This window comes from Eptesicus fuscus, chromosome 5 (assembly GCF_027574615.1).
Source record: "Eptesicus fuscus isolate TK198812 chromosome 5, DD_ASM_mEF_20220401, whole genome shotgun sequence".
NCBI lineage: Eukaryota > Metazoa > Chordata > Mammalia > Chiroptera > Vespertilionidae > Eptesicus > Eptesicus fuscus.
The window spans coordinates 103490470-103515328 of NC_072477.1; the positions used below are offsets into that span (position 1 = coordinate 103490470).

Sequence of the window (24859 nt, forward strand, 5' to 3'; positions counted from 1 at the left end):
ATGATTCTCTCTCTTCATTGATGTTTCTCCCTCTCCCTTCCTCTCTGAAATCAATAAAAATATATATTAAAAATAATAATAATGATGGCCAAGAGTTCTAGTTCTGTGTGAAAAAACAGGTTAGTGGGAATTTTGTCTTACTCTCTATCCCATTGAAAGGTCACAGCAATTTATTTTTGAGATCTCAGTTCTTATCTTGATTGGTCCCTCTGCAGTATTTAACACTGTTGACCTCTGCTTCCTTCGCTTCTCTGATACTGCATTCTTACCATTTTTCCTTCTGTCTCTCCTGCCTCTCTTTCAGTCTCCTTTATTGGTCTAACCTTCCTCTGCCCATCTCCTGAGTGTTAGTGGTGTTCCTCAGATTGCATCCTGGGCCAAGTTCCATCTGACTGTGTGCTGTCCCAGGTTGAACTCATCCCTGCCATGGCTTCAGTTCACCATGACTATGTCCCCTGACTCCAACTGGCTACTTAGATATACCTCACACATCTCTGGCTTTTAAAATCCAAAACTCCACATCCACTTCCCTACCCCAACTCTCCTTTTGTTTACTCTATTTCTGTAATTGGTTCTGTCCATTCTGTAGCTTCAATCCAGAAACCTGGATGTCATGCCTTACTCTCCCTCACCTTCTCCATTCATTTTTCCTCCTGCTAAATCACTCATCCTCTCCACCCCCACCGTTATCATCCCAGTTCCAGCTTCTGTCCCCTCTGACCTGGATTCCTGCAGCAGACTTTGGTCTGCCAGGTGTCTGGCCTGAAGCTGGTAGCTGTGGAGCAGTGTACCGATTTTCCTAATCATGCCAGAGACAGCATATCCCTTCTCTGCCTGTTTTGGGGGGAATTGTTCATGAAAGTTCAGCTAGGCTCTCTTTCTTTATCCCTTCCACTGATTCTGGGAGCTAATATTTCTTAAAAACAAAAGTATCTGCATCCAACATTTTCCTTTCTCCATTATACTCTTGATTCTGCAGTTCAGAGTGGTATTTCTAAAATTCACATCTAATCATGTTAGCCTCCGGCTCAACACCCTTCAACAAATGCTATTACTCGTTAGTCAAAATCCTTAACACGGCCCAAATCTCTGCCTGATCTAGGCCTTACTTCCTCCCTCTCAGCTCTCATGCTGAATTTCTTTCATTTCCCGTCATAGCTGTGCCCTTTCTCCTCTCTAGGGCCTTCACACACGGCCATTTCCCCGGAGACGTTGTTCATGTTCCACCTTGGATAGCACTTCCCCCGGAAGCCTTCCCTGACCACCTCTGACTTAGGTCGCCTCTTGCAGTTCCCACTGCAACTTCTCAGGGCCTACATCACTGAACTGTGACCCTCGGGGTCTGCCTAGATGGTAACTTCTGTTTGGACAGGGATTCTTAGTCCCCAGCACAGTCCCTGGCATATGATGACTATTCAGTAGCCATTTACTAAATGAAAATGAAATACTCTTTCTCTAGTGAAAATGTTATTAGTTCTGTGTGATGGTTAACAGAGTTTATCAGGTATAGGGAATTTATTAAAACTTTACTAATAGTAGTCAACCAAGCATCCAACCTCCCTCTTTCCTTTCCTTCCTTGATCCTTTTTTTACACTAATATTTATTGAGCACCTAAGTGCCAATGCAAAGAAATGTTGAGAATAATCTGAACTTTCTGAAATTTGAAATAAAACCAACTAGTATTCTTAGATCCAAACCCTGAGGCGTGGTTGTGATGACAAAGTCCTTTACAGAGCCTCTGATGGGGGTGATGTCTAAGGTGCTCCCCAGACTTTCTCACATATTAGCAGGACGTCTTCAGTTCATGTGTTCTGGAGAATTAACGGAAATGGGTCCTTCCTGATGTTTCTCTTCCTAAGCATCTGAGTGTCAGAGTCCCTGCCTTTACTAGAAGGTGCTTCACTGAATAAGGCAAAAATGTAGTGGGCCCTGGTCAGTTTGGTCAGTGGTTAGAGCGTGAGCCCACAGACTGAAAGATTGCAGGTTCAACTCCCATGGATTCCTGGTCAAGGGCACGTACCTCGATTGCAGGCTGGCTCCCCGGCCCTGGTCAGGGTGATTGCGGCCCTGGTCAGGGCGATTGCAGGAGGTAGCCAATCAACGTGTCTCTCTCACATCAATGCTTTTCTCTCCCCACTCCCTCCTCACTCTTCCTAAAAAAATCAATGGAAAAAATACCCTCAGGTGAGGATTAAAAAAAATGTAGTGGAATGACCTTTCATTGACTTAAGGTCAGCTTGAATTCTAAGCATACAAGGGACTGGACTTTGTACAGCCCGCTAATGAAGGTAAAAGTTCTCAGTGACATGTAACTTTTGTGCTGTAGAGATGCAAATCATTTTTTTCCCTAGGCTGGGGTGCTATACTATTGAACAGGTACCAATATTGTGACTTATTAAATTTATAGCGATCCAGCTCTCCATGTACCAAACCTTCATTAAGTGAATAAAATTGGATATATTTTTAAAATTTACAAATAGTAATTATGATTTATTTATGAATTTTTAAATGTCACAAAATTCTTTTCAAGGGATTTTAATTTAGTAAAATTATGTGTTAGATTGAGCCACATCTAATTTCTGTTTTTGTGGGCCAAAAAGGTCAAATATGAGCAAGTTTATATGGTTCAATTTAATATTTATGGAAGTGTTATATAACACTATATTTGAATTTTTAAAATTTCAGTATCTACTCCTTTCAAGTGAAATTGGCAAATTCCCTTCGGACAGTTGGGTTTTCTGGTGTTGCAAGTAGAAATGTGTTACAAGGAAACAATGGTGGTTAGGTATTTCTTTTTTTATTTATTCTTTTGTTGTTTTTAGGAATTTCTTACTTGGCGAATCTAGAAGTGTCTGCAAAATACATTTCTGTGTATTTCACAGCATCTCTCTGTGCTGATTGTCACTTGTTTACTTTTTGTCCTCCAAAGGGCTAACGCCCCCTTTGTTTACCTAGAAACCTTGGACAGAACAATAATAAAGTAGCCCCATAAGAAACAAGCAGGTAACTTTTAATGCTAATGAGGCTTTTTTTTTTTTTTTTTTTTTTGCCAGAGCCCTTCTCAACAGATTTTTATGGAAAATTAGAAACAATAGCAGTTGATGGTTTATTACAGACTTTTTATAAGGGCTTTGGTTTCAGTGAGCCCATCTGTGACAAAGCAGATTGATGGCAGTGATAGGCTAGTGATGTCATTGTGATGTCAGTACTGCCACTTATAACTGCACATGCTTGCTAGTTGGAACACTTTGTGTTGACCTGTGAAAGGAGGAACAGGGCAGTTCTGTATGCAGAAACCCATCATGGCTGTAACTGGAGATGAAACCGGTAAGAACTTCAGATAAAGATTTAAATTCTGCAAAATTATTTTGGAAGTTTTGAAAAATTATTTACGGACCTCTGAGTATTTCAAAAGTATTGCTTTTCTAGTAGCTGAGGAGTTTTATATCTATTCAGTACACAGGCATCTTAGTGTAATTGGTTCTGTGCTCAGTATTATATTATTTGATCCAAGGCAGTTCTCTCTTTCTGCTTCACTAAAATAAGCTGTTACTTCATCTGCAACCTGTTGCATATCCAGTGCAGCTACAAGTTAAACATACAAACGGTTCAATTTGTAAAAAAAAAAAAATCAAGCTTCCGATTCCGTGGCTGTGTACAAACGTAGCTCCAAAGCAGACCAGCGTTTGTGTACCGACTTGTTTCGTTGCTCGAGTGTCTAAAATGGTCTGTTCCTCTCTAATGGAGTTCAAAGGGCTGACGTCACTGCATTTCCTGGAATCGTGGTTCCTCAGGAAAGTGGAAAAGTTAAACTCCAAGCGGACTGCGCATTTACGTCAGCCCCGAGTCAGGTTGTGATTGAGTCAGTTCCTCTCGGCTCCATCGAGCTGAGCAGAGCGCTGTTGCCAGCTTGAGGTTGTTAACTAGCTCCTGGCTTGCCTGTCTCTGAGATCGCTCTTGGACTGAGTAGCTTGGTTTGTAAGCCTCACTTGAGTGTTTCTCTGCCGGTAAGTATTTACTTTAGAAAGCCGGCACCGCCCGTTTGTGGGCAGATCCCCCAGAGCCCTGCACCACTCCCGAGGCCCACAGGTGCTGGAAGAGGTGGACCCCGGGCCCAGGCACCCTCACCCCATCTCTCTGCGGGATTTGCGACTCACGGCGCCCTCTAGTGCACAGCCAGGGAAGCGCATGTCTGAAATCGCCCTCAGACCACATTCTTTAAACCTGTTATCTGTAATTCCTTCTGTGGTTTGGTTTTCTTAGTTATAGGTAATGCTTCTGATTTACTCGTTAATGTCCCTTATGTTGTTGCAGCTTTGTTTATTGGGTGGTGCTTTATTTCTTACCAGTACTGAATTGCATTTGAATTCATGAAGAATGGATAATTGTAAAGAGCTTGCTCACAAGTGGGTCTCAGCTCCTCTTCCTAGATAGAAACTTTCCGTTGTCTTGAGCAAGTAATACCGGTATTAAATTGTTTTTAAAATTATCTTGAGCTATTGTTTTTCTCAAAGAAGTTTTGTAAAGTTTTAGAGATGTTATAGATTGCAGAAGTTCTCAAATGGCAAATTTATCATAAGATATAGGTGGACTTAAACTCAAATACTGCATGTCATATGATTTTAGAACCAAATGCATTTTGTGCATATATTCATTTTCTATATATTCATTTTCTAAAAGTGGTTAGTTTGTTTATATATTTCTTAACTAAGTCTTTCAATTTACCATTTGACTTCTCTAAGCATGATAGAGAATCATAACAATAAATAAAATGATTTGAAAATACTCAGAATATACTTAAAGATGAACATTTCAGGTAAAAATTTGCACAATTTTTAAACTATTGCTTGTAAATAAATGAACATCACCCATAATGCTTATTCATGATTTACCCTTTTCAATTCAAAATTTTCTATATGTTGAAACTTTAAAATGTCAAACTTTTTTACTAGACCTCATTGTGCCTTTGAAAATCATTGCTTTTGGAAATCTGGTCAGTTCTGACAGAGTCAATTCTATTTGAAATGCTGTTTGAAAATGGAAAGGACATTGCCTCTTGTTTTGTTTGTTTGTATTTTGAGGTGGATTGATAGATTATTGGCTTGCAAACTTTTTTATCGTGACCCACATTTATATCATGATGGGGTAGATGTGTGTGTGTGTGTGTGTGTGTGTGTACCCTACTTTTATATAAAATCCACTTCAAAAATAATACTTATCCTTAGTATATGTAATGTATTCATACTTTTCTACTTCTTTTTAAAAAATGCTATTCTTTACCCATGAAATTGATTTTATAACTCACCAATGGTCTACATCCTACAGTTTAAAAAACTGATCTAGACCAAAATCAGGCTGCTAACAATAATGACTGGCCTGGGAAAGTTTTTTATGAGCACTTACGCATAGGATCATTGAATTGAATGTGAAAAGGGAATATTTATAGTTTACAGAATTATATCATTCTGTTGGATATAATTTACATTTTTATTAGAAATAGTTTTGGCTTTATTTATAAGCTGATGTTAAGAGCCTAACTCTTCTTTTAGTCTCTGAGTCTAAAAAACTCAGAAGTAGTATTCAGCCTGGACATCTAATTATTAAAAGCAAATATTCCAACTAATTCAAATTTGAAAAATAGTATCTTAGTTAATATTTGATGCATGAGAATAGGGATACAGAGATATACATTTCACCTTTGTGAGAGGAAAAGGTTTTTGTTTGGATATTTTCATGTAAAAGAATGATTCGTATCAGGTATAATAGCTTCTTGAAGTTGGTAGCAAGGCAAGTTATAATCATGTTGGAAGTGAAAATATAAGAGTCATCATAAGTTTCAATAGTACTCCAAATCTGTATGAAATTGCCCACTATTTTCCCACTATTTTTGAAAAATGTTTAATGAAAGATCATTTGGGACAATTGTTTTACTTTTCCCAGTTTTATTAGCCTATATAAACATACTGTCTAATAAAATAATACTTTGCATTTATGTAAACTTTAAAATAAAAAATCATTTAATGTTACAAATAAATATAAATGTGGTAAGAGCTATCAAAGAAACTATCAGATCATGAGAGACCCACAGGTAATATAGGTTGAAGGATCAGAGTAGGCCTCACTGAGGAAACCATCCTATATAAGAAAAGCGTAACATGCAAATTGACCGCACGGCGTAACAACTGGTCACTGTGACACCCACTGACCACCAGGGGGCCAATGCTCAATGCAGGAGCTGCCCCCTGATGGTCAGTGTGCTCCCACAGGGGCAACACCACTCAGCCAGAAGCCGGGCCCATGGCTGGCAAACCCAGTGGTGGTGGCAGGAGCCTCTCCCGCCTCCGAGGCAGCACTAAGGGGCAGCGAGCCAGGCTCATGGCTGGCGAGCACAGCAGCAGGGTTGGGAGCCTCTCCCGCCTCCACTGCAGGTGGGCGGTAAGGAGCGAGGGGTCCCGGACTGCGAGAGCCCTGGACTGCGAGAGGGATATCTGACTGCCGGCTTCGGCCCAATCCTCTAGGGGATCAGGCCTTAAGCTGGCAGGCGGACATCCCCCAAGGGTCCCCGACTGCGAGAGGGCACAGGCTGGGCTGAGGGACCCTTCCTCCCCCAGTGCACAAATCTCATGCACCGGGCCTTTAGTATTTAAATAACCTATAAGGAAAATCAGTTTCCATGCAGTCTCCCTGATGTACAGATATTACATTCATTTTGCATATAATAACACAGATCAGAGTGGATAAATGACTCTTCCAAGCTTACACAGCTAATAAGTGGTAAACCAGTTTGGCTCTTCAGACTATAGTAGGTTTCGGGTTACATCGGAGATCCGTTCCTACAGCGCGACATAACGTGATTTTCGCTGTAAGTCAGAACCCACCTACATAAACACCTACATCACTCACAAGGAGCACATGCACAGCAGTAATGAAGTGAAACAGTAAAAAAAATTTAAAAGAAAGATAATTCCTGACCTTTACTTGTGGTAAATAAATAATAAAAAACATAAAGCACATACAGTATGTACATACGTCAAAATGACGGAACTTTTTTTTTTTTTTTTATAAATAAATGGGAGATGGCAACATAACCATGAAACGATGTACGTCGAGTCCCACGTAAACCGAGGACTGCCTGTATCTGGTTCTGTTCACACCATTTTATATTGCTCCTCAAAATTCACCTGACATTGATAAACTAACACTGTTTATAAAACATAAAAAAGGAAGTTAACATCATTTTGACTACTTAAAATGGATTTTTTTCTAGAGTATTATTACTCTCCTAGGACAATATGTTTATTATATAGAACTTTAAATGTCGATATCTATAATTTTTTACAAACTTTTTTTCCCACTCTTAAGATTTTCACTTAATGCACAACTCATGTGTAACTTAAAGTAAAAATTAACGACTTAATTTTATGTGGTTTGTGTTTGTAACAAATTTGAAACCTTCACTGCTTAAATAGTCATACTTATGTAGGATTTAATTTTCCTGGAAAAAGTGGAGCAATGGAGGAGGGAAACGTTTTGGCAGTGTTAGACGCCAGGTAATGACGAGCTTGATCTGGGCGTTAGGAGACGTGGTGTGGCAGCAGGGAGGGAGAGAACAGACAGAGAAGCGAGGAGCTCCCTGCTTCTGAGTATGACCGTCACTTCTGTTCACCCCCTCGGTGTACTTGGGATTAGGGACACATAGCGAAGTGACTTATGAATGTAGGAGCTCCATATATAAACATTGTTTTGTTCAGTTAATATGCTCAGTACTATAGAGATCTCAACCGAGAAATAATAAGCAAATAAAATCACCATTAGGGTGTTGATAAACTGTTTTACTTTGGAAATTATCAAGATGGTCATTTGGCTAGGTTTCTTATTTCTTTCTTTGTTAGGAAGAAACAAACACTTCTTTGACTTGTGGGGTTTACCAGTCTGATGAGATTATATCATTTGATTTTTTTTTTTTTGTGATTCCTCATCCTCTATTTTAAATTATTACATACATTTAAAGGGGGTATTTTGTGATATTATCTGTTAATCATTTATTCTCTAAAGGGATATAATAAAAATTATAAACGTTTTTAATAAGCATATTTTTAAACAAAATAAGGAATAAGAGCCACACATGTCAATCATTCTATTACCTAGATTTGTTAGAAGGGAAACTCGAGGGGAAAATATATTTATGGATGTTATTTGCCTTTTAATTAATATGCAGTATAAGCATAATTTGGAACATTGTCTTTCAGAACTTAAGGAAGGGAAGAGGAAGGGAACTAACATTTGCTGAATGCCTACCATGTGCCAGGCACTGTGCTAGACACTTTGACATACATTACAGGGTTTATTGTGAGTATTAAATGAGATAATGTATCCCCATTTTACAGATGAGGAAACTGAACTTGCCCCAAGTCACATGGCTGGTAAGTGGCAGAGCTGCACTAGAACCCAGATTCCAAACCCCTTACTTTTCCTTCTGTACTGTGTTTAAAGCTTGCACAGAGAGGTATGAATTGAGAGTTCTAGGAATTTTCTTTCCCATGAAATATTTGATACCAAACCTAAAACATTGTTTTCATGTCAGGAGTTAGATGGTTGGAAACACTACAAGTAGAACTCCTCTGCTTCTAAAATGCCAGGTGAGATTATTAGTATCTAGGGGAAGACTTAGGAAATAATGCATTTTATCAAGAAAGGCCAGTTTGAATAAGTCTTTTAGGGCTTTCCATGTATTAGTGTTAAAGACTTAATTATAATAATAGTCTTAAAATAATAAGGCTGCTTATTTGAAACATTCCAAATGACAGTGGCCTTGTGTAAAACCATGGAAAGTTCAAAATTTACTTCATAGTGCACAAGTAAACTCACCAGTCACCCATTATATGCCAAGTGCTGTGCTGGATTCTAGGAATGCCAAGGTAAAAAAGGTATCTTGTCTCAAGTTTTTTGCTGCCTTAGAATAAAATTAGTGTATCTTTTTTATTATTATCTTTCTTCAATCATGAGTTTACACTCCTCATTGATGATCCATTTATTTTCAGAAATAATTTATACAATGAAATTTTAGAATAAAAAATAATTTGGGCCCTTTTAGTAGTTAGATGGAACAGGAATTGGCTTTTCATCAAAGAATGTAGTTCTTTGAACTGTTATGCTAGGTATCTCATCTGTTTTAAATTATCACTAAGTTTGTAATATTGGAAATAGAAACTAACTTTTATATAAAAACTTTTCTATAACTTGTTTCAATAACAAAACTTTTTGACATTTGGATTTCCTTAAAACAAGAGCTTCTCTTTGCCCATATCTTTTTACTGTATTTACTAATAGATCGTATTTGAATATATGGAATTTATCCATTGATATCTATTCACTATTAGATGTTACCATGACCAGAAATTTATACTAATTCCTGCTAATTTATACTAATTCATATTTCTGCTTGAACCAATAAGATACAATCAGATTTTTGTTGAAGAAGAAATGTCTGAAAAATTGTGATAAAACCAGTTTGTTAGCTAACATTTGAGAATACATTTAAATATATCATCCTTTTGAGGCAGGATAGTAAGAAGCTAGGAAAATTCCTTGGCCAGTGGAAGGGGGAAACTGAGGCAGATAGCTGAACAAACTGGCAGAGCAATTTACAGCAGATACAGAAGGTCACCCCCCTAGAGATAATATCAAGGCCTCGGTTTTATCCCAGCTCTAGACTCAGAAAATCAGCAAAACCAGGTGGGGGACATCAGGACCAGCTGCAATGGCTAATGACCCCCACCCTGCACTGACAATCAGTAGACATTACGATAATGAATGAGCACACTTAGAAAACTGATGAAGATTCTGCTGAAACCCTCCTCTGAGGTCTCCACTAAGATTCCCTTCTGCAAGAGAGAGATAAAACCCTACAAAGAACCCAGCACATATACACATGCCTTTCCCTTCCTTCTCTTCTCCCATGGGCATGCATCACCTAAACTCCAACGGTCCCCACAAAACTTGCAACTAGGGGAGCAATGGGCAGTGGCAGCTCAGCTGGGCTAACCCCCTGAACTTGTCCCTAAGGCCCCATTTTTTCTGACTTCCCGGTGAGCTAAAGCAGCCCTGCCTAGATCTTTGCTGTTGCTTCTATCCCAGGCTCTTCCTTGTTTCACTGTCCCCAGCTTTCACAAACGTCCTCTCAGACACCGGGACTCGTGTTGTGACATCTTCCTGCATGAAGTCAAGAACCCGCACACCACCTGCTGGCCCTAAGCAGACCCGCTCAGGGCCAGGTCCCCTTTCTGGTAACGCTTTCCAACTTAGCATTGTAGGGTATTTTTTCTAAGCTGTTGCTCAAAATGTTTTAAGAATGCTTCTTTTGAGTCACCCTTATCCTTCATGGTGCCAGATTTGGTCTTTTGAAGGTGGCTTCAGCTTTTGGAAATAGGCAAAAATTTAGAACCATTTCTGTTTCTAAGATCAACGAATGAACTTTATTTTTTTCAACCCATCCTTCCTTCCCTTTTCATTTAAAAAAAATAGATACTCTGAAACTAACTTTTGTATATTGTATAAACATCCTGCTTTAACTTTTAAGTACAGAAAAAAGCAGATGTATAAAAAAAAAACTAGAGAGAATAATGAGCCCTTCTGTACCTTTGTATTAATTTTATTGCACTTATTTGTGAGCAATTTGGCAAGAACAACCCTAGACCAAGGTCTACATCCCTGCTGCTTAAAATGTCAACATGATGACATGTAAACATCTCCCTCGTCACTGCTATTGTTCCAATTTTAGAAAGCCTTTGTAGGCTCCAGCTGTTCCATTGTTTCAGCCTTTATTATCCCATAACCTTCTTTCCAGATGTTGGTAAAGAGAACAGAGAAGAGAACTGTTATTCTATGCTTCAATCTTCTCTACAATCTGATTTAAATATATATTTTAAATCATTAGTAAGTAAATAGTTTATAATTGACTTGAAAATTCTCTCCAAATATTTCAAAGTTATAAAATTTCTGACATATAATGAGACATCTGTGTATATACTATTTTAAATTGTCACAAAAACAAATTTAGGATTTTCCCCAAGTTGGTGATCATTATTATATTTATCATAATTTCTACTTATTATTATTTCTTAAATTATATATAGAAGGAAGAAGCAGTACAACATTATAAATGATATTTTTATTTGCCTTATGAAGACCTCTGATCTTCACCCAAAGCCATATTTTTATTGTTTTATTCTTTCCTTTAATTCTTAAGCCCGTTGGTGGGGGTGTAAAAACTTGGCATTTACCCCAAAAAGAAACATAGATCAATTTTGATTAACCTTTTAATCTAATTGGCTAGGTTCAGTAATATTATTCTGTTTACCTGAAAAAAGCATTTGTCTCCCTTTTGAGTAAATTTCAGTTCTTAGTCAATGGATATAACACATTTTAATGAGATATAGAAGCAATGTGTTTCATATTTTGATTAGTATTAGGTTCAGACCAAGTTTTGTAGGATTTAATAACTTTAAAAACCATTTTCTTGCATTGATTTTTGAGGGGGGCATATATTTTGTCATATCTTGTCAGAATGTCACATGAACTCTGGATTGCATGTTCTCAAAGTTGAAACAGTGATGGTAGGAATGTTTCATCACTTCAACCCATCTTTCTGTCTTAAGGAAGTTTTTTACTGCAGTAGATACACACATTTTGATTATAAATTAAGACACTTGAGATCTTTAGTATGCAATCTGAATACTAAATAAATACTAAGTGTCATTTAACTATGATTATACTATCATTAGAAAACATGCTTTTAACATTATTATCTCAATAAACCTCAGACAGACAAAAATTATCATTCCCCAGAGAAACCAGTTTTAAATGGAGCTTTGCTGTTTTGTTTTTTATTTGCTTTTAAATGAAAATACAGTGAGTTAGTATTTTCCTTCCAGTACTTCAGTCATATTCTGGTGTTAGGACTTCCACTTAAAGAGATTAGGTGAGGGTATAGGTTATAGGAAAATTAACTGGATAGAAATGTTCTGCTTAATTAAAATTTTCACAGTGATGTGCTAGAGCCAGCTCCCACTGATTTGCTAGAACTGATTGTTAAATTTTCAGGATTTTTGTGAGCTGCTTGTTAAAATAGCTGTTAAAAATGTAAATATACATTTAACAAGTTACTTAAAAACATTAATAAATACTCAAAATTTATCATTTATAATTTTTTATCTATGCTTTTGCAGCTATTTACATCTATTTTATCTGTATGGTGTGCTACTTACTGTGTATATCTTCCCGACTCTACATTCATTGAAGTCACACTGGTAGCTTGAAATTGGCCATGGTGCAGGCATTTACATCATGGGAATTGACATGCTACAGACATATCAGGGCTTTTCCCCCCACAAAGCTGCTTGTTAAACATTTATCAGCACACCACTGATTTTAGACTTGGTGAACTCTCAGTTGAAAAACCTCTCTACTTTTAGCCTTTGATAAAAACTTATCTAAATGCATTAGGGCATTTTTCTACCTTAAATGTATAGAGCGTGCGGAATATCATTGTTCCAAGTGCTGAAGATCTTTGATACCTACAATTTCTGTAATGCTCAGAATAGTCATCTTAAACATTAGCAAGATCACTTCTTAGAACGTGTAATAAGAAGTATATTACTTCCAGGTAATTTTATATGAAAATATCAAGTTCTAAATTGTTTATATAATCATGTAATATTTCATTGCAGCTGCCACTGGTGACATGCCAACTTACCAGATCCGAGCGCCTACTACTGCTTTGCCACAGGGAGTAGTGATGGCTGCCTCACCAGGAAGTTTGCACAGCCCCCAGCAACTTGCAGAAGAAGCCACACGCAAACGAGAGCTGAGGCTAATGAAAAACAGGTAAGATGGTTCACTAGAAATCAGCAACCACTTATAGGAAATATAATTTGTTACTTTGGACTTATTAAAAAATTACTTTTCCTAAGCTATTTCTCCCAAGTTCAGTATCAAGTGGCATTTTATGTGGATTTGTGCTCTGCCTGATAGATTGTCTGCTAGTCAGAGTTCCTAACCATGAACCTATTCAATCAGCAGGAGATTCATCCTTGTGTTAGAAAAGTAATGTCTGAAAGATACATTAGTTTTTTTAATGATGATGGAAAGGCTTTATTACAAATAAAATTTTATTTTGTACTTAGTATTTATTTTGTGAAGTTAGGTGATAAGTGTAATTTTCTAACTTCTTTATTAGTAAAATACATTTGTATGTGTTAAGAATTTTCTTAAGATTTTGTTTTTTGTTTTAATTTATTTTTTTGTTAATCCTCACCCAAGAATATTTTTCCATTGATTTTTAGAGAGAGTGGAAGGGAGGGGGAAAGACAGAGGGAGATAAACATCAATGAGAGAGACCCATGATGTGAGAGACCCCCATCAATTGGTTGCCTTCAGTACATGCCCTGACCAGGGCCAGGGATTGAGCCTGCAACTGAAGTACATGCTCTTGACTGGATTCATACCCAGAACCCTTCAGTCTGTGGGCCAGCGCTCTATCCACTGGGCCAAACTGGCTAGGGCTCTTAAATTTTTTACACGTTTCATTTTATCTATTTTGTAACTTTGTTTTTTCTTGATTGTACTGAAAGACATCTTTATTCTGATAAATTGTAGTCAAATGAAAATACAAAACAACAGAAAGAATTAAAATTACTCATAGCCCCACCACTTATGGATACCTACTGATATTATCCTATATAATAATCCTATATAATAAAGAGGTGATATGCAAATTGACCATCAGTCCAACACTCAAGATGGCCACCCCCATGTGGACACAAGATGGCTGGCACAAGATGGCTGGCAGGGGAGGGCAGTTGGGAGGGACCAGGCCTGCAGGTGAGGGCAGTTGGGGGCGACCAGGCCAGCAGGGGAGAGCAGTTAGGGATGACCAGGCCTGCAGGGGAGGGCAGTTGGGGCAACCAGGCTGGCAAGGGAGAGCCGTTAGGGGTGGCCAGGCCAGCAGGGGAGGGCAGTTAGGGCCAATCGGGCTTACAGGGGAGGAGAGTTAGGGGTGACTGGGCCAGCAGGGGAGGGCAGTTGGGGCAACCAGGGCTGCAGGGGAGGGCAGTTGGGGGCAACCAGGCCTGCAGGGGAGGACAGTTAGGGGCGACCAGGCTGGCAGGGAAGGGCAGTTAGGGGTGACCAGGCCTGCAGGGGAGGGCAGTTAGTGGCAATCGGGCTGGCAGGGGAGCAGTTAGGTGTCAATCAGGCTGGCAGGGGAGTGGTTAGGGGGTGATCAGACTGGCAGGCAGAAGCAGTTAGAGGCAATCAGGCAGGCAGGCAGGTGAGCGGTTGGGAGCTAGCAGTCCTGGATTGTGAGAAGGATCCCAGATTGGAGAGGGTGCAGGCTGGGCTGAGGGACACGTATGCCCCCCCACACACACACATGCACGAATGTCATGCACCGGTTCTCTAGTCTATAATAATAAAAGTAGAATATGCAAATCGACTGAACTGCTGAACAGTGGAATGACCATCCGGACAACCTTCCAGATGAAGCCGGGGCTGAGAGGGCTGAGGCAGCTGGAATTGCAAAGGCCTACTCTTGCCCGAATTTCGTGCATTGGGCCTCTAGTAGTATATACATTTTCAGCCTGCTCTCTCTCATTTTCTCACTTGTTTTTGCACCCTATCACTGTAACTTTATTATTTTGTTGTTGTTGTTAATCCTAACCCAAGGATATTTCTTTCATTGACTTTTAGATTTTTAGAGAGAGTGGAAAGGAAAGAGGGTAGGAGGGGAGAGAGAGAGAAAGATAAAGAAACACTGATGTGAGAGAGACACATCAATTGGTTGCCTTCTGCATGTGCCAGGGCCAGGCTTGGGTTCAAACCTGCAACCCAGGCACGTGCCCCTGACCTGAATAGAACCTGAGACCCTTCAGTGCTTGGACTGATGCTCTAACTACTAAGCACACTGGCCAGGGCTGTAGCTTTTTTTTTTTTTTTAAAGCAGTATATCATACAAAAGCTGTTTCCCAAAATTATTTTTTAAAATCTAGTTTGCATATCATTTCTTTTTTTTAAAATATATTTTATTGAATTTTTACAGAGAGGAAGGGAGAGGAATAGAGAGTTAGAAACATCGATGAGAGAGAAACATCGATCAGCTGCCTCCTGCGCACCCCCTTATGGGGGATGAGCCCGCAACCAAGGTACATGCCCTTGACTGGAATCGAACCTGGGACCCTTGAGTCCTCAGGCCGATGCTCTATCCACTGAGCCAAACCGGTTAGTGCTCATTTCTTGGTTTAATTTTTATTATGGAGAATGGTGCAAATTAATCTGATTTTCAAAATGAACAGAATAAGAATAGTCTGTTTTCCCAGTACTCTTGTTACCTTATTTCTAGGTTTTAAATACTGTCCTCATTGTAAGAAAACAAAACATTTCAGATGGACTTAATGTGTTTTCCTATGATCAGGACCACATGGGAGTAGTTAATTTACTAGATGTTAGCAACCTAGTTAATGTAGAAATTGTGGTTTCTGAGCCTCTCAAAAACAGAAACAACTGCTGAGTTCATCACTGTCCTCTGTAACGGAATGTGAAGCAGCAGCAGCTATATTCAGGTTACTAATATAGCCTTTTAAATGGCACAATTTGATATATTATAGGACTTTTTATGTTTGCTACAGTTCCTAAGTTTATTAGTTATCACAAATCATGAGATGGAGTTTTCTACCCTGTGAAACTCAGCAGATTACCAGAAATAGGCTCATTAGATACACACATCTTTTTTAAAAAATATTTTTTTATTGATTTCAGAGAGGAAGGGAGAGATAGAAACATTAATGATGAGAAAAAATCATTGATTGGCTGCCTCCTGCACACCCCCTACTGGGGACTGAGCCCGCCACCTGGACATGTGCCCTAACTAGGAATCTAATCATGACTTCCTGTTTCATAGGTCAATGCTCAACCACTGAGCCACACTAATCCCGCTAGATACACGCATATTTATCATTGGTTGTTCCAGGTTTATAAGTCATGCTGGATTCACATTTTGCATCATCATTATTTTGCTCAGAAATTCTGAAGGGCCTTGAATGGGTGGGGCTCACATAGTATCATCGTTGTTTTGTGGAGATCTTGTTATTGAAGATCCCTAACTTTGATTAGATGGAGGAACATGGATACTTTAAAACTGCATTTTCAGAGATCTCAGGAGCTATGAATATAATTGCCCCTCTGGTCATAGAATGTACATTGTGAGGTTCAGTTTAGAATGTAAAGTGTGATGATAATGCAAAATTGTTCATCCATGTCTTATTTTCCCAAAGAAAATAAAAAGGAAGAACTAAAAAAGTAGCTTTCTTATCTCCCTTTTGTCATTTTATATCTTTACTTTTAAATACATTTTTTTCTTGATTTCAGAGAGGAAGGGAGAGGGAGAGAGAGATAGAAACATCAATGATGAGTGAGAATCGTTGATCGACTGCCTTCTGCACGCCCCCTACTGGGGATCGAGCCCGCAACCTGGGCATGTGCCCTTGACTGGAATTGAACCCGAGACCCTTTAGTCCACAGGCCGATGCTCTATCCCCTGAGCCAAACCTGCTAGGGCTACCTTAATTTTAGATTAAAAAATTTTGTCAGAACTACCAAAATGAAATAGATAAAATATTAGGCAGTAGGTTCCTATAAAAGGTGCCCCACAGCTACATACACATGCATATCAGCTCTCCCTGAGGGGAAAAAATAAAAATAAAATTTTGAGTTTAAAAAAAATAATTAGTAACTTTTGGATAGCATTTGTGTTTGGGCTCTAAATAACCAAAGGGAATGGAGGCGTACCCTGGTAGGTGTTACCTTGATTGCCAGTCCAGAGGTGCATGCAGCCATAACAAAGGCTCCTCAGTGCCATCGAGGATCCAGCTCCTGCTCCCTGTTCTGTCATCTTGAGTGTGACATTCGTTCCTGTGATCACAACATGACTGCCGCACCTCCAGGCATGACTTCAGTTAGGAATAAGGGAGAAGAACTGGAGCTGGAAACGGGGCTGCTTGAGTCTGACGCTTCTAAACACTTTTCCTGGAAGACCCTTCCAACAACTTTCACCCACATCTCAGTGAGCAGAAATAGCTAATAGAATATCTAGCTGCGAGGGATTCTGAGAAGAGTCTATTTTAGCTTTCCAAATCTCCATTTCAGAGCAAGACAAAGGAAAAGCAGATAATAAATGGCTGTTAGGTTGTTCAGTATCTGTTGAGTAAATACCATATGTAAGTTTTAAGTGCTTTATAACTGCTGTTTCTGTAACTGTCACCTAACTTTCACATGTGAATAGGGCTGGTTATTATTCTTACCTTGCAGTTGAGGAACTAAGGTTCAGAGAGTTTACATAAGGTGGTTACGCAGTGCAAAGTGGACAGAACCTGGACATGCAATCAGGCTCCATTCCAGAGCTTGTCCACTGCACCAACATCCGAGTCACCCCAGAAAGATCTCAGTGTGAGTTTCAGATTTAACTTCATGGAAAGAATGTAGATTTTACTCATTAACATGAAAGAGCTTTTATACATTATTCTCTTTTTATTCTTTGGCTACCATTTATAATGGATATTTAATTATATTTCTACCAATCTGGTGACAGTTTTTATATTTTTACAGCCTTGTCAGTTTTTCTTGTTTACCATGTATTTTTTCTCCATGCTGAAGATATATCCAGACAAATGCAAGGCCTGAAAACTGAGCTAACTATTAATAGAAGAAACAGGTGTTTTCCATAGCTGAGAAATACTTGGGAATGTGCCATCTACTAGTGTTATTTAAGCTTTGTGCTTGAAACATTTGACTCTGGTAGCACACACATGCACGCAGGTGAAATACCAAGTATGGGTGTTCACAGTAAATAGTACACCTTGGTAAACACAAATTTAAAAATTGATCAGCCCACAACACTGCTGTTAGATATTTACTTATTTATTATTTATTTATTTATTTTAAATATGGAACACTTCACGAATTCGCATGTCATCCTTGCTCAGGGGCCATGCTAATCTTCTCTGTATCATTCCAATTTTAGTATATGTGCTGCCAAAGCAAGCACCTGTTAGATATTTAAATTTTCATTTAATGGTGAATTCTTTTAAAAATGACTGTCTTCCTCCCATATTTGGAATTTAATGTAATTTTTTATTCAGGAAAATCTTGGTTTCATTAAATGTATTTTGGCTCCTGAATTGTGTTCAGAAACTGGCAAATTTATGTGTGCTTGAATTTATTTTTAACTTTTTCCTGTGCATCATTTAGATTAAGTTAATCTGTATTTATCAGATTCAGTTCACTTGTGTATTATTACTGTCTTATTAACCGGTTGAGAAGTCTAAGAACTTTGTGGGTTCGCAGGGTGAGTGCATTGTTCTTGGCTAGGAAATCGGGGTGATTTTTGTCCTGCAGTGCATTGGGATTTAAAGATCTCTTCTTTTCTGCTGACTTTAGCTTCCCACAGAGAAAACACAAATAGACAATTATTAGGGTCAACTCTCCTAAAAATAAAGCAGAATTGGCCAAATCTGTTGTGTGCATCAATCCTAGTTCAGAAATGCAGCGATGGTAATTGACTTTATAGTAATTGGTATTTAGACATTCAACACAACTTCTGATAAAATGTTGAATTGTCTCGCAATGTATGATTTTTTTTATGTGAAGGTTACCCCAAAGGCATTTATTCTGAATTGAAAACTCCAAAATAAAATTGTTATCAGGATACATCCTATAAAGGAATTAAATAATGTAGTTGCCACCCCTCCCCACCCCGAAGAAAAGGAGAGAGAAAATGTTAGCTGTTTTCATAGTTTTGTTTTTGGGGGTAGGGTCATGCATGAAAATGACTGTAACTCATCTATTTATTGTGTTTGTTGCTTTGGCTGCTGGTCTGTTCTTTCTAATGCTTTGGGCATGCCTACAGTACTTTAAAATTCAGTATATCGGTTAGTAAATGCATGTGCTGGGAGAAGAGTCTTGCAGTGCGCTTTTGAGTTATTCAGTAGCTGCTTTTTCATGGTTTTAATTGTGGTGTCTCACATTCCTGGATTTAAATTGCCTGAATTATTGAGTATTTATTATGTACCATGCCTTCTTTCCTTTTTTAATTTTCGGAAGCAGAGTTCGTTTCATTTTGGTTTATGAAAATGTGCATGATTTATAACTCATTTATTGTTATTTTTATTCATGTTGTTTCTCAGTCAATAAACTGCTTCTTGCAGTCGTGATTGATTTACTTGTTTCACTGAGATTTAGTCTTGAAGAATTAAAATCTCCCATATTGACATTTAAGCTTTCTGAGGATTGATTTTTGTAATCATTTTTGATCAAAAAAGTTAACTCATTGGGATGGAATGTGTGGCTTTTGGTGGATAAAAATGACTAAGATAATTGAAAGGATCTGTAAATGTTTTTGTAGAAATTCCACTTTGGGATGTGGTTCTATTGTTTCAGGTTACTGAAAACCATTCTGGTCACTGTTCTCATGGAATGTATACCCTAAGAAAACACCATTTACGATGAATGCTGGTCAAATGGACTGTGCTCTCAAGTTGTTCCTGTTGTCTTAGAGTCACCTTAAAAAATGGCATGTGCTTGGGTACATTTGTCATGTGGCGTTGTACAGACCTTACCTAGGACTGACTGGCTGTTGAGTTTGGGGGGTCAAAGTTCACTGAGCCCCTCTGGATTGTGCTGGGAGGTTGTTCCTGAGTCATTTGCCTTGTGTTGGTTCCAGGGAAGCTGCCCGGGAGTGTCGCAGGAAGAAGAAAGAATATGTCAAATGTCTTGAAAATCGTGTGGCTGTGCTTGAAAACCAAAACAAGACTCTCATTGAGGAACTCAAGGCCCTTAAAGATCTTTATTGCCATAAAGCAGAGTAACGGTCTTTGACTTGGACTTTGTTTACTGTGAACTCTAATCAAGGCAGGAGATGGAGCAATTCTACTAATTGCCATGTGGACATATGGAAGGGACATTTGTGACCCTTAGGAATCCGGTTTGGCTTAGTGTTTGAAATTTAATTAGAAATGTTGTTCCAAGATTTGGAGTGCAACCATGTCACATATAACAAGCTTACTTCAGTCTGTTTGTCAATAGCATGCATGCAAACATTGTTTTGTTTGCCCTTTTGCTTCTATTTTTTTTTTCAGGGAAGCTGCTAAAGAATGTCGACGTCGAAAGAAAGAATATGTAAAATGTCTGGAGAGTCGAGTTGCAGTGCTGGAAGTTCAGAACAAGAAGCTTATAGAGGAACTTGAAACCTTGAAAGACATTTGCTCTCCTAAAACAGATTAGTAGAAATATTTAACTATGAACTGAATACAACATGTACAATTGCTTTTGAAGGCAATACAATATGTAGCCGACAAGAATTATGGCTTTTTTCCTTTGTATCATTCATCATATTCTCGAATTTCTAACATTCCTAAAATGCTTCATTGTACGTAGTTAACTTAGCTGTAACTTCAATTTTTTAAAAGAGACAAACTACAAAAAATTGTATTTAACAAATTTTTAAAATGAAATATTTGTAAGACTTGTTCCATTGCCACATATTTGCAGTTCCCAATTTCTGTGTCCTCAATAGTGTCCTATGCAATAAAATTTTCTGCAGGTCTTTTAAAAATCATTTTAGGAAAGGATGATCAAAGGTAATGCATCTGGCAATACAATAAAAATAAACCACAAAAAATACTTTGGAAAGAATGGAAAGAAACTGTGACATGCCTTTATGAAAATAAGAGCCTATAAATGAACTTATGGCATTTGCAGATTTTTATAATTAGTTGCTTTGTAAGGGAAATATTGTGTTACTGTCCTTGAATGCCGTAGTTGGAGGACGTTCTTAATAGAACCATGTTGATTACACATGTAGTGTTCGGTGGTCATTTAACTATCTGAACGTTTCCTACAGTTTTTACTCTATTGTGTAATAGAAAAGATCTTGCAAAAGCTCCAGTGTCGATTTAATGTTACCTAATGAAAGTTACAACAAATTGTTAATAACCTGGAATGGGATAGAAGTTAGACTTAGAACTGTATTTGCAGACCTTCAAGGGTGCTCGAGCTGATTTCCACACTGGGTCTGATTTCTGCAAATGCTTTTTTTTTTTTTTTTTAATTTCTTTATTGATTAAGGTGTCACATATTTGTCCTCATCCCCCCATTCCCATCCCACCCCTCTCCCCACGCATGCCCCAATCCCCTGTTGAACTTAACCGTTGGATAGGCTTATATGCATGCATACAGGTCCTTTGGTTGAACTCTCCCCCTCCCCCCACCCTCCCCCTACCCTCCCCTATCCTCCCTCTGAGGCCCGATAGTCCGATCGATGCCTCCTTGCTTCTGGTTCTGTTCTTGTTCCTCAGTCTATGTTGTTCATCATTTCCCCTAGATGAGCGAGATCATATGTCACTAGATATATACTAATAAGCACTGAATGTGAGACGAGCAATAATAGTTATGCTGACAGGCAAATGAATCAGTCTGTAGCGAGCTTCCCCCTGGACCAACAGTTCTTTTGAGACTCAATTTCAATGTCCAGTAGTTCCTTATGTGTACATGTCAGCACTGACCCCCCAGCTCTGGATGGTGGACAAATGGCGGTAACGGAGGTCCGACTCCCTCTGGTTTGGTCTCGGCCGAACCCAGGGGCACGGCGTCACCCGGACTAAGGGGCACGTGGCCTCACCCATACCCAAGGGGCGCGTGGTCTCACCCGGGCCTGGGACCCAGCCTCACCCGGATGGATCCAGGGGCACACGGCCTCACCCGGACCCAGGCTCTGGCTTCACCCGGACCCAGGGACACTTGGCCTCTCCCAGACCCAGGGCCACTTGGGCTCACCCGGGCCTAGGTGCACGAGGCCTCATCTGGATCCAGGAACACATGGTCTCACCCGGACCCAGGGACGCTTGGCCTCTCCCAGACCCAGGGCCACTTGGGCTCACCCGGACCTAGGTGCACGAGGTCTCATCTGGATCCAGGGACACATGGTCGCACCCGGACCCAGGGACGCTTGGCCTCTCCCAGACCCAGGGCCACTTGGGCTCACCCGGACCTAGGTGCACGAGGCCTCATCTGGATCCAGGGACACATGGTCGCACCCGGACCCAGGGACGCTTGGCCTCTCCCAGACCCAGGGCCACTTGGGCTCACCCGGGCCTAGGTGCACGAGGCCTCACCCGGATCCAGGGACACATGGTCGCACCCGGACCCAGGGACGCTTGGCCTCTCCCAGACCCAGGGCCACTTGGGCTCACCCGGACCTAGGTGCACGAGGCCTCATCCGGATCCAGGGACACATGGTCGCACCCGGACCCAGGGACGCTTGGCCTCTCCCAGACCCAGGGCCACTTGGGCTCACCCGGGCCTAGGTGCACGAGGCCTCATCTGGATCCAGGGACACATGGTCTCACCCGGACCCAGGGACGCTTGGCCTCTCCCAGACCCAGGGCCACTTAGGCTCACCCGGGCCTAGGTGCACGAGGCCTCATCTGGATCCAGGGACACATGGTCTCACCCGGACCCAGGGACGCTTGGCCTCTCCCAGACCCAGGGCCACTTGGGCTCACCCGGGCCTAGGTGCACGAGGCCTCACCCGTATCCAGGGACACATGGTCTCACCCGGACACAGGGACGCTTGGCCTCTCCTAGACCCAGGGCCACTTGGGCTCACCCGGGCCTAGGTGCACGAGGCCTCACCCGGATCCAGGGACGCATGGTCTCACCCGGACCCAGGGACACTTGGCCTCTCCCAGACCCAGGGCCACTTGGGCTCACCCGGGCCTAGGTTCACGAGGCCTCACCCGGATCCAGGGACACATGGTCGCACCTGGACCCAGGGACGCTTGGCCTCTCCCAGACCCAGGGCCACTTGGGCTCACCCGGACCTAGGTGCACGAGGCCTCATCCGGATCCAGGGACATATGGTCGCACCCGGACCCAGGGACGCTTGGCCTCTCCCAGACCCAGGGCCACTTGGGCTCACCCGGGCCTAGGTGCACGAGGCCTCACCCGGATCCAGGGACACATGGTCTCACCCGGACACAGGGACACTTGGCCTCTCCCAGACCCAGGGCCACTTGGGCTCACCCGGGCCTAGGTGCACGAGGCCTCATCCGGATCCAGGGACGCATGGTCTCACCCGGACCCAGGGACGCTTGGCCTCTCCCAGACCCAGGGCCACTTGGGCTCACCCGGGCCTAGGTGCACGAGGCCTCACCCGGATCCAGGGACACATGGTCTCACCCGGACCCAGGGACTCTTGGCCTCTCCCAGACCCAGGGCCACTTGGGCTCACCCGGGCCTAGGTGCACGAGGCCTCATCCGGATCCAGGGACGCATGGTCTCACCCGGACCCAGGGACGCTTGGCCTCTCCCAGACCCAGGGCCACTTGGGCTCACCCGGGCCTAGGTGCACGAGGCCTCACCCGGATCCAGGGACACATGGTCTCACCTGGACCCAGGGGCGCTTGGTCTGTTCCAGACCCAGGGGCACGTGGCCTCACCCGGGCCTAGGTGCTCGAGGCCTCACCCGGATCCAGGGACACATGGTCTCACCCGGACCCAGGGACGCTTGGCCTCTCCCAGATCCAGGGCCACTTGGGCTCACCCGGACCTAGGTGTACGAGGCCTCATCTGGATCCAGGGACACATGGTCTCACCCGGACCCAGGGACGATTGGCCTCTCCCAGACCCAGGGCCACTTGGGCTCACCCGGGCCTAGGTGCACGAGGCCTCACCCGTATCCAGGGACACATGGTCTCACCCGGACACAGGGACGCTTGGCCTCTCCCAGACCCAGGGCCACTTGGGCTCACCCGGGCCTAAGTGCACGAGGCCTCACCCGGATCCAGGGACACATAGTCTCACCCGGACCCAGGGACGCTTGGCCTCTCCCAGCCCCAGGGCCACTTGGGCTCACCCGGGCCTAGGTTCACGAGGCCTCACCCGATCCAGGGACACATGGTCTCACCTGGACCCAGGGATGTTTGGCCTCTCCCAGACCCAGGGCCACTTGGGCTCACCCGGGCCTAGATGCGCGAGGCCTCACCTGGATCTATGGACCCCTGGCCTCACTCGGACCCAGGGGAGCGCGGCCTCCCCCAGACCCAGGGGCGCTTGGCACCTCCGCAAGAGTCCCGCCTCTCCCCGCAGGCATCTGGGTCTCCCAAGGGTCCCCAGAAGCTGGATTTCAGTGTGATGGAGAGCTAATCTCCCCTAGGTTTGGAACAAAAGCCCCTTTCCCCCGCCACCAACCAGACCCACGCGCCTCCACACCTCATCCCCTCCGATTTCGCTGGTTTCCTCTTCCCTCTTAGCTATAAATCTACCATTCAGCCATCTCTCCTGTAGTTCTGGATGGCAGAGGCTCTGTCCTCCATTCGTGCCCCTGAAATTGCTGTGCGCGGTGGAGTTCGCAGTTCCTTTGTTTAACTTAGCCGCCTTCTTGATTCTCCTCTGTCAAAATGGCTTAAAGGGCTTGAATGTAAGATGAGAACTCCTAAGAATCCTCCAAATCGGTGTTGGCGGCCTCCGGGGCCTCGAGGATCTCACTGCGCAGTTCGGCCAGGTCGGTGGCGCGGATGCGCCCCTCCTGCAGAAAGATGGTCTCTTCCTTCACAGAGAGCCGCTGCGCCGAGTCCGCGGCCGCCGCCACAGCAGCTGCTGCGGCGCCCACGAGCCCATGGCCCCGGCTGCGGTGCTGACTGAGAGGAGCAGCCGCCCGGTCTGGGGAGACGCGAGCAGCAGTCGCCACCCTCACTAGTCCATGTTCCAGTTGTATTTCCGAAACTGCCATGTGAGGCAACACATCAGCCT

The 24859-nt window shown here is 42.1% G+C and overlaps 1 protein-coding gene and 1 non-coding gene across 15 annotated transcripts in view; one reads left to right on the top strand and one right to left on the bottom strand.

The window, feature by feature from the left end:
* CREM (cAMP responsive element modulator) overlaps window positions 1-20905 on the top strand; it is an 84681-nt gene extending 63776 nt beyond the window's left edge. For 7 of the 14 annotated variants that reach the window (XM_054716649.1, XM_054716644.1, XM_054716646.1 and 4 more), the window contains 3 exons: window positions 8389-8424; window positions 12730-12886; window positions 20188-20905. In XM_054716649.1, the coding sequence (XP_054572624.1) occupies window positions 8389-8424; window positions 12730-12886; window positions 20188-20332 (338 nt within the window). In that variant the 3' untranslated portion in view covers window positions 20333-20905. The other 7 variants (XM_054716650.1, XM_054716645.1, XM_054716651.1 and 4 more) reach the window with 5 other exon arrangements.
* LOC114227998 (U6 spliceosomal RNA) lies at window positions 17992-18098 on the bottom strand. Its single transcript, XR_003614088.2, has one exon. It is a non-coding gene; the product is annotated as a U6 spliceosomal RNA (small nuclear RNA).
* Window positions 20906-24859: the final 3954 nt, after the last annotated feature.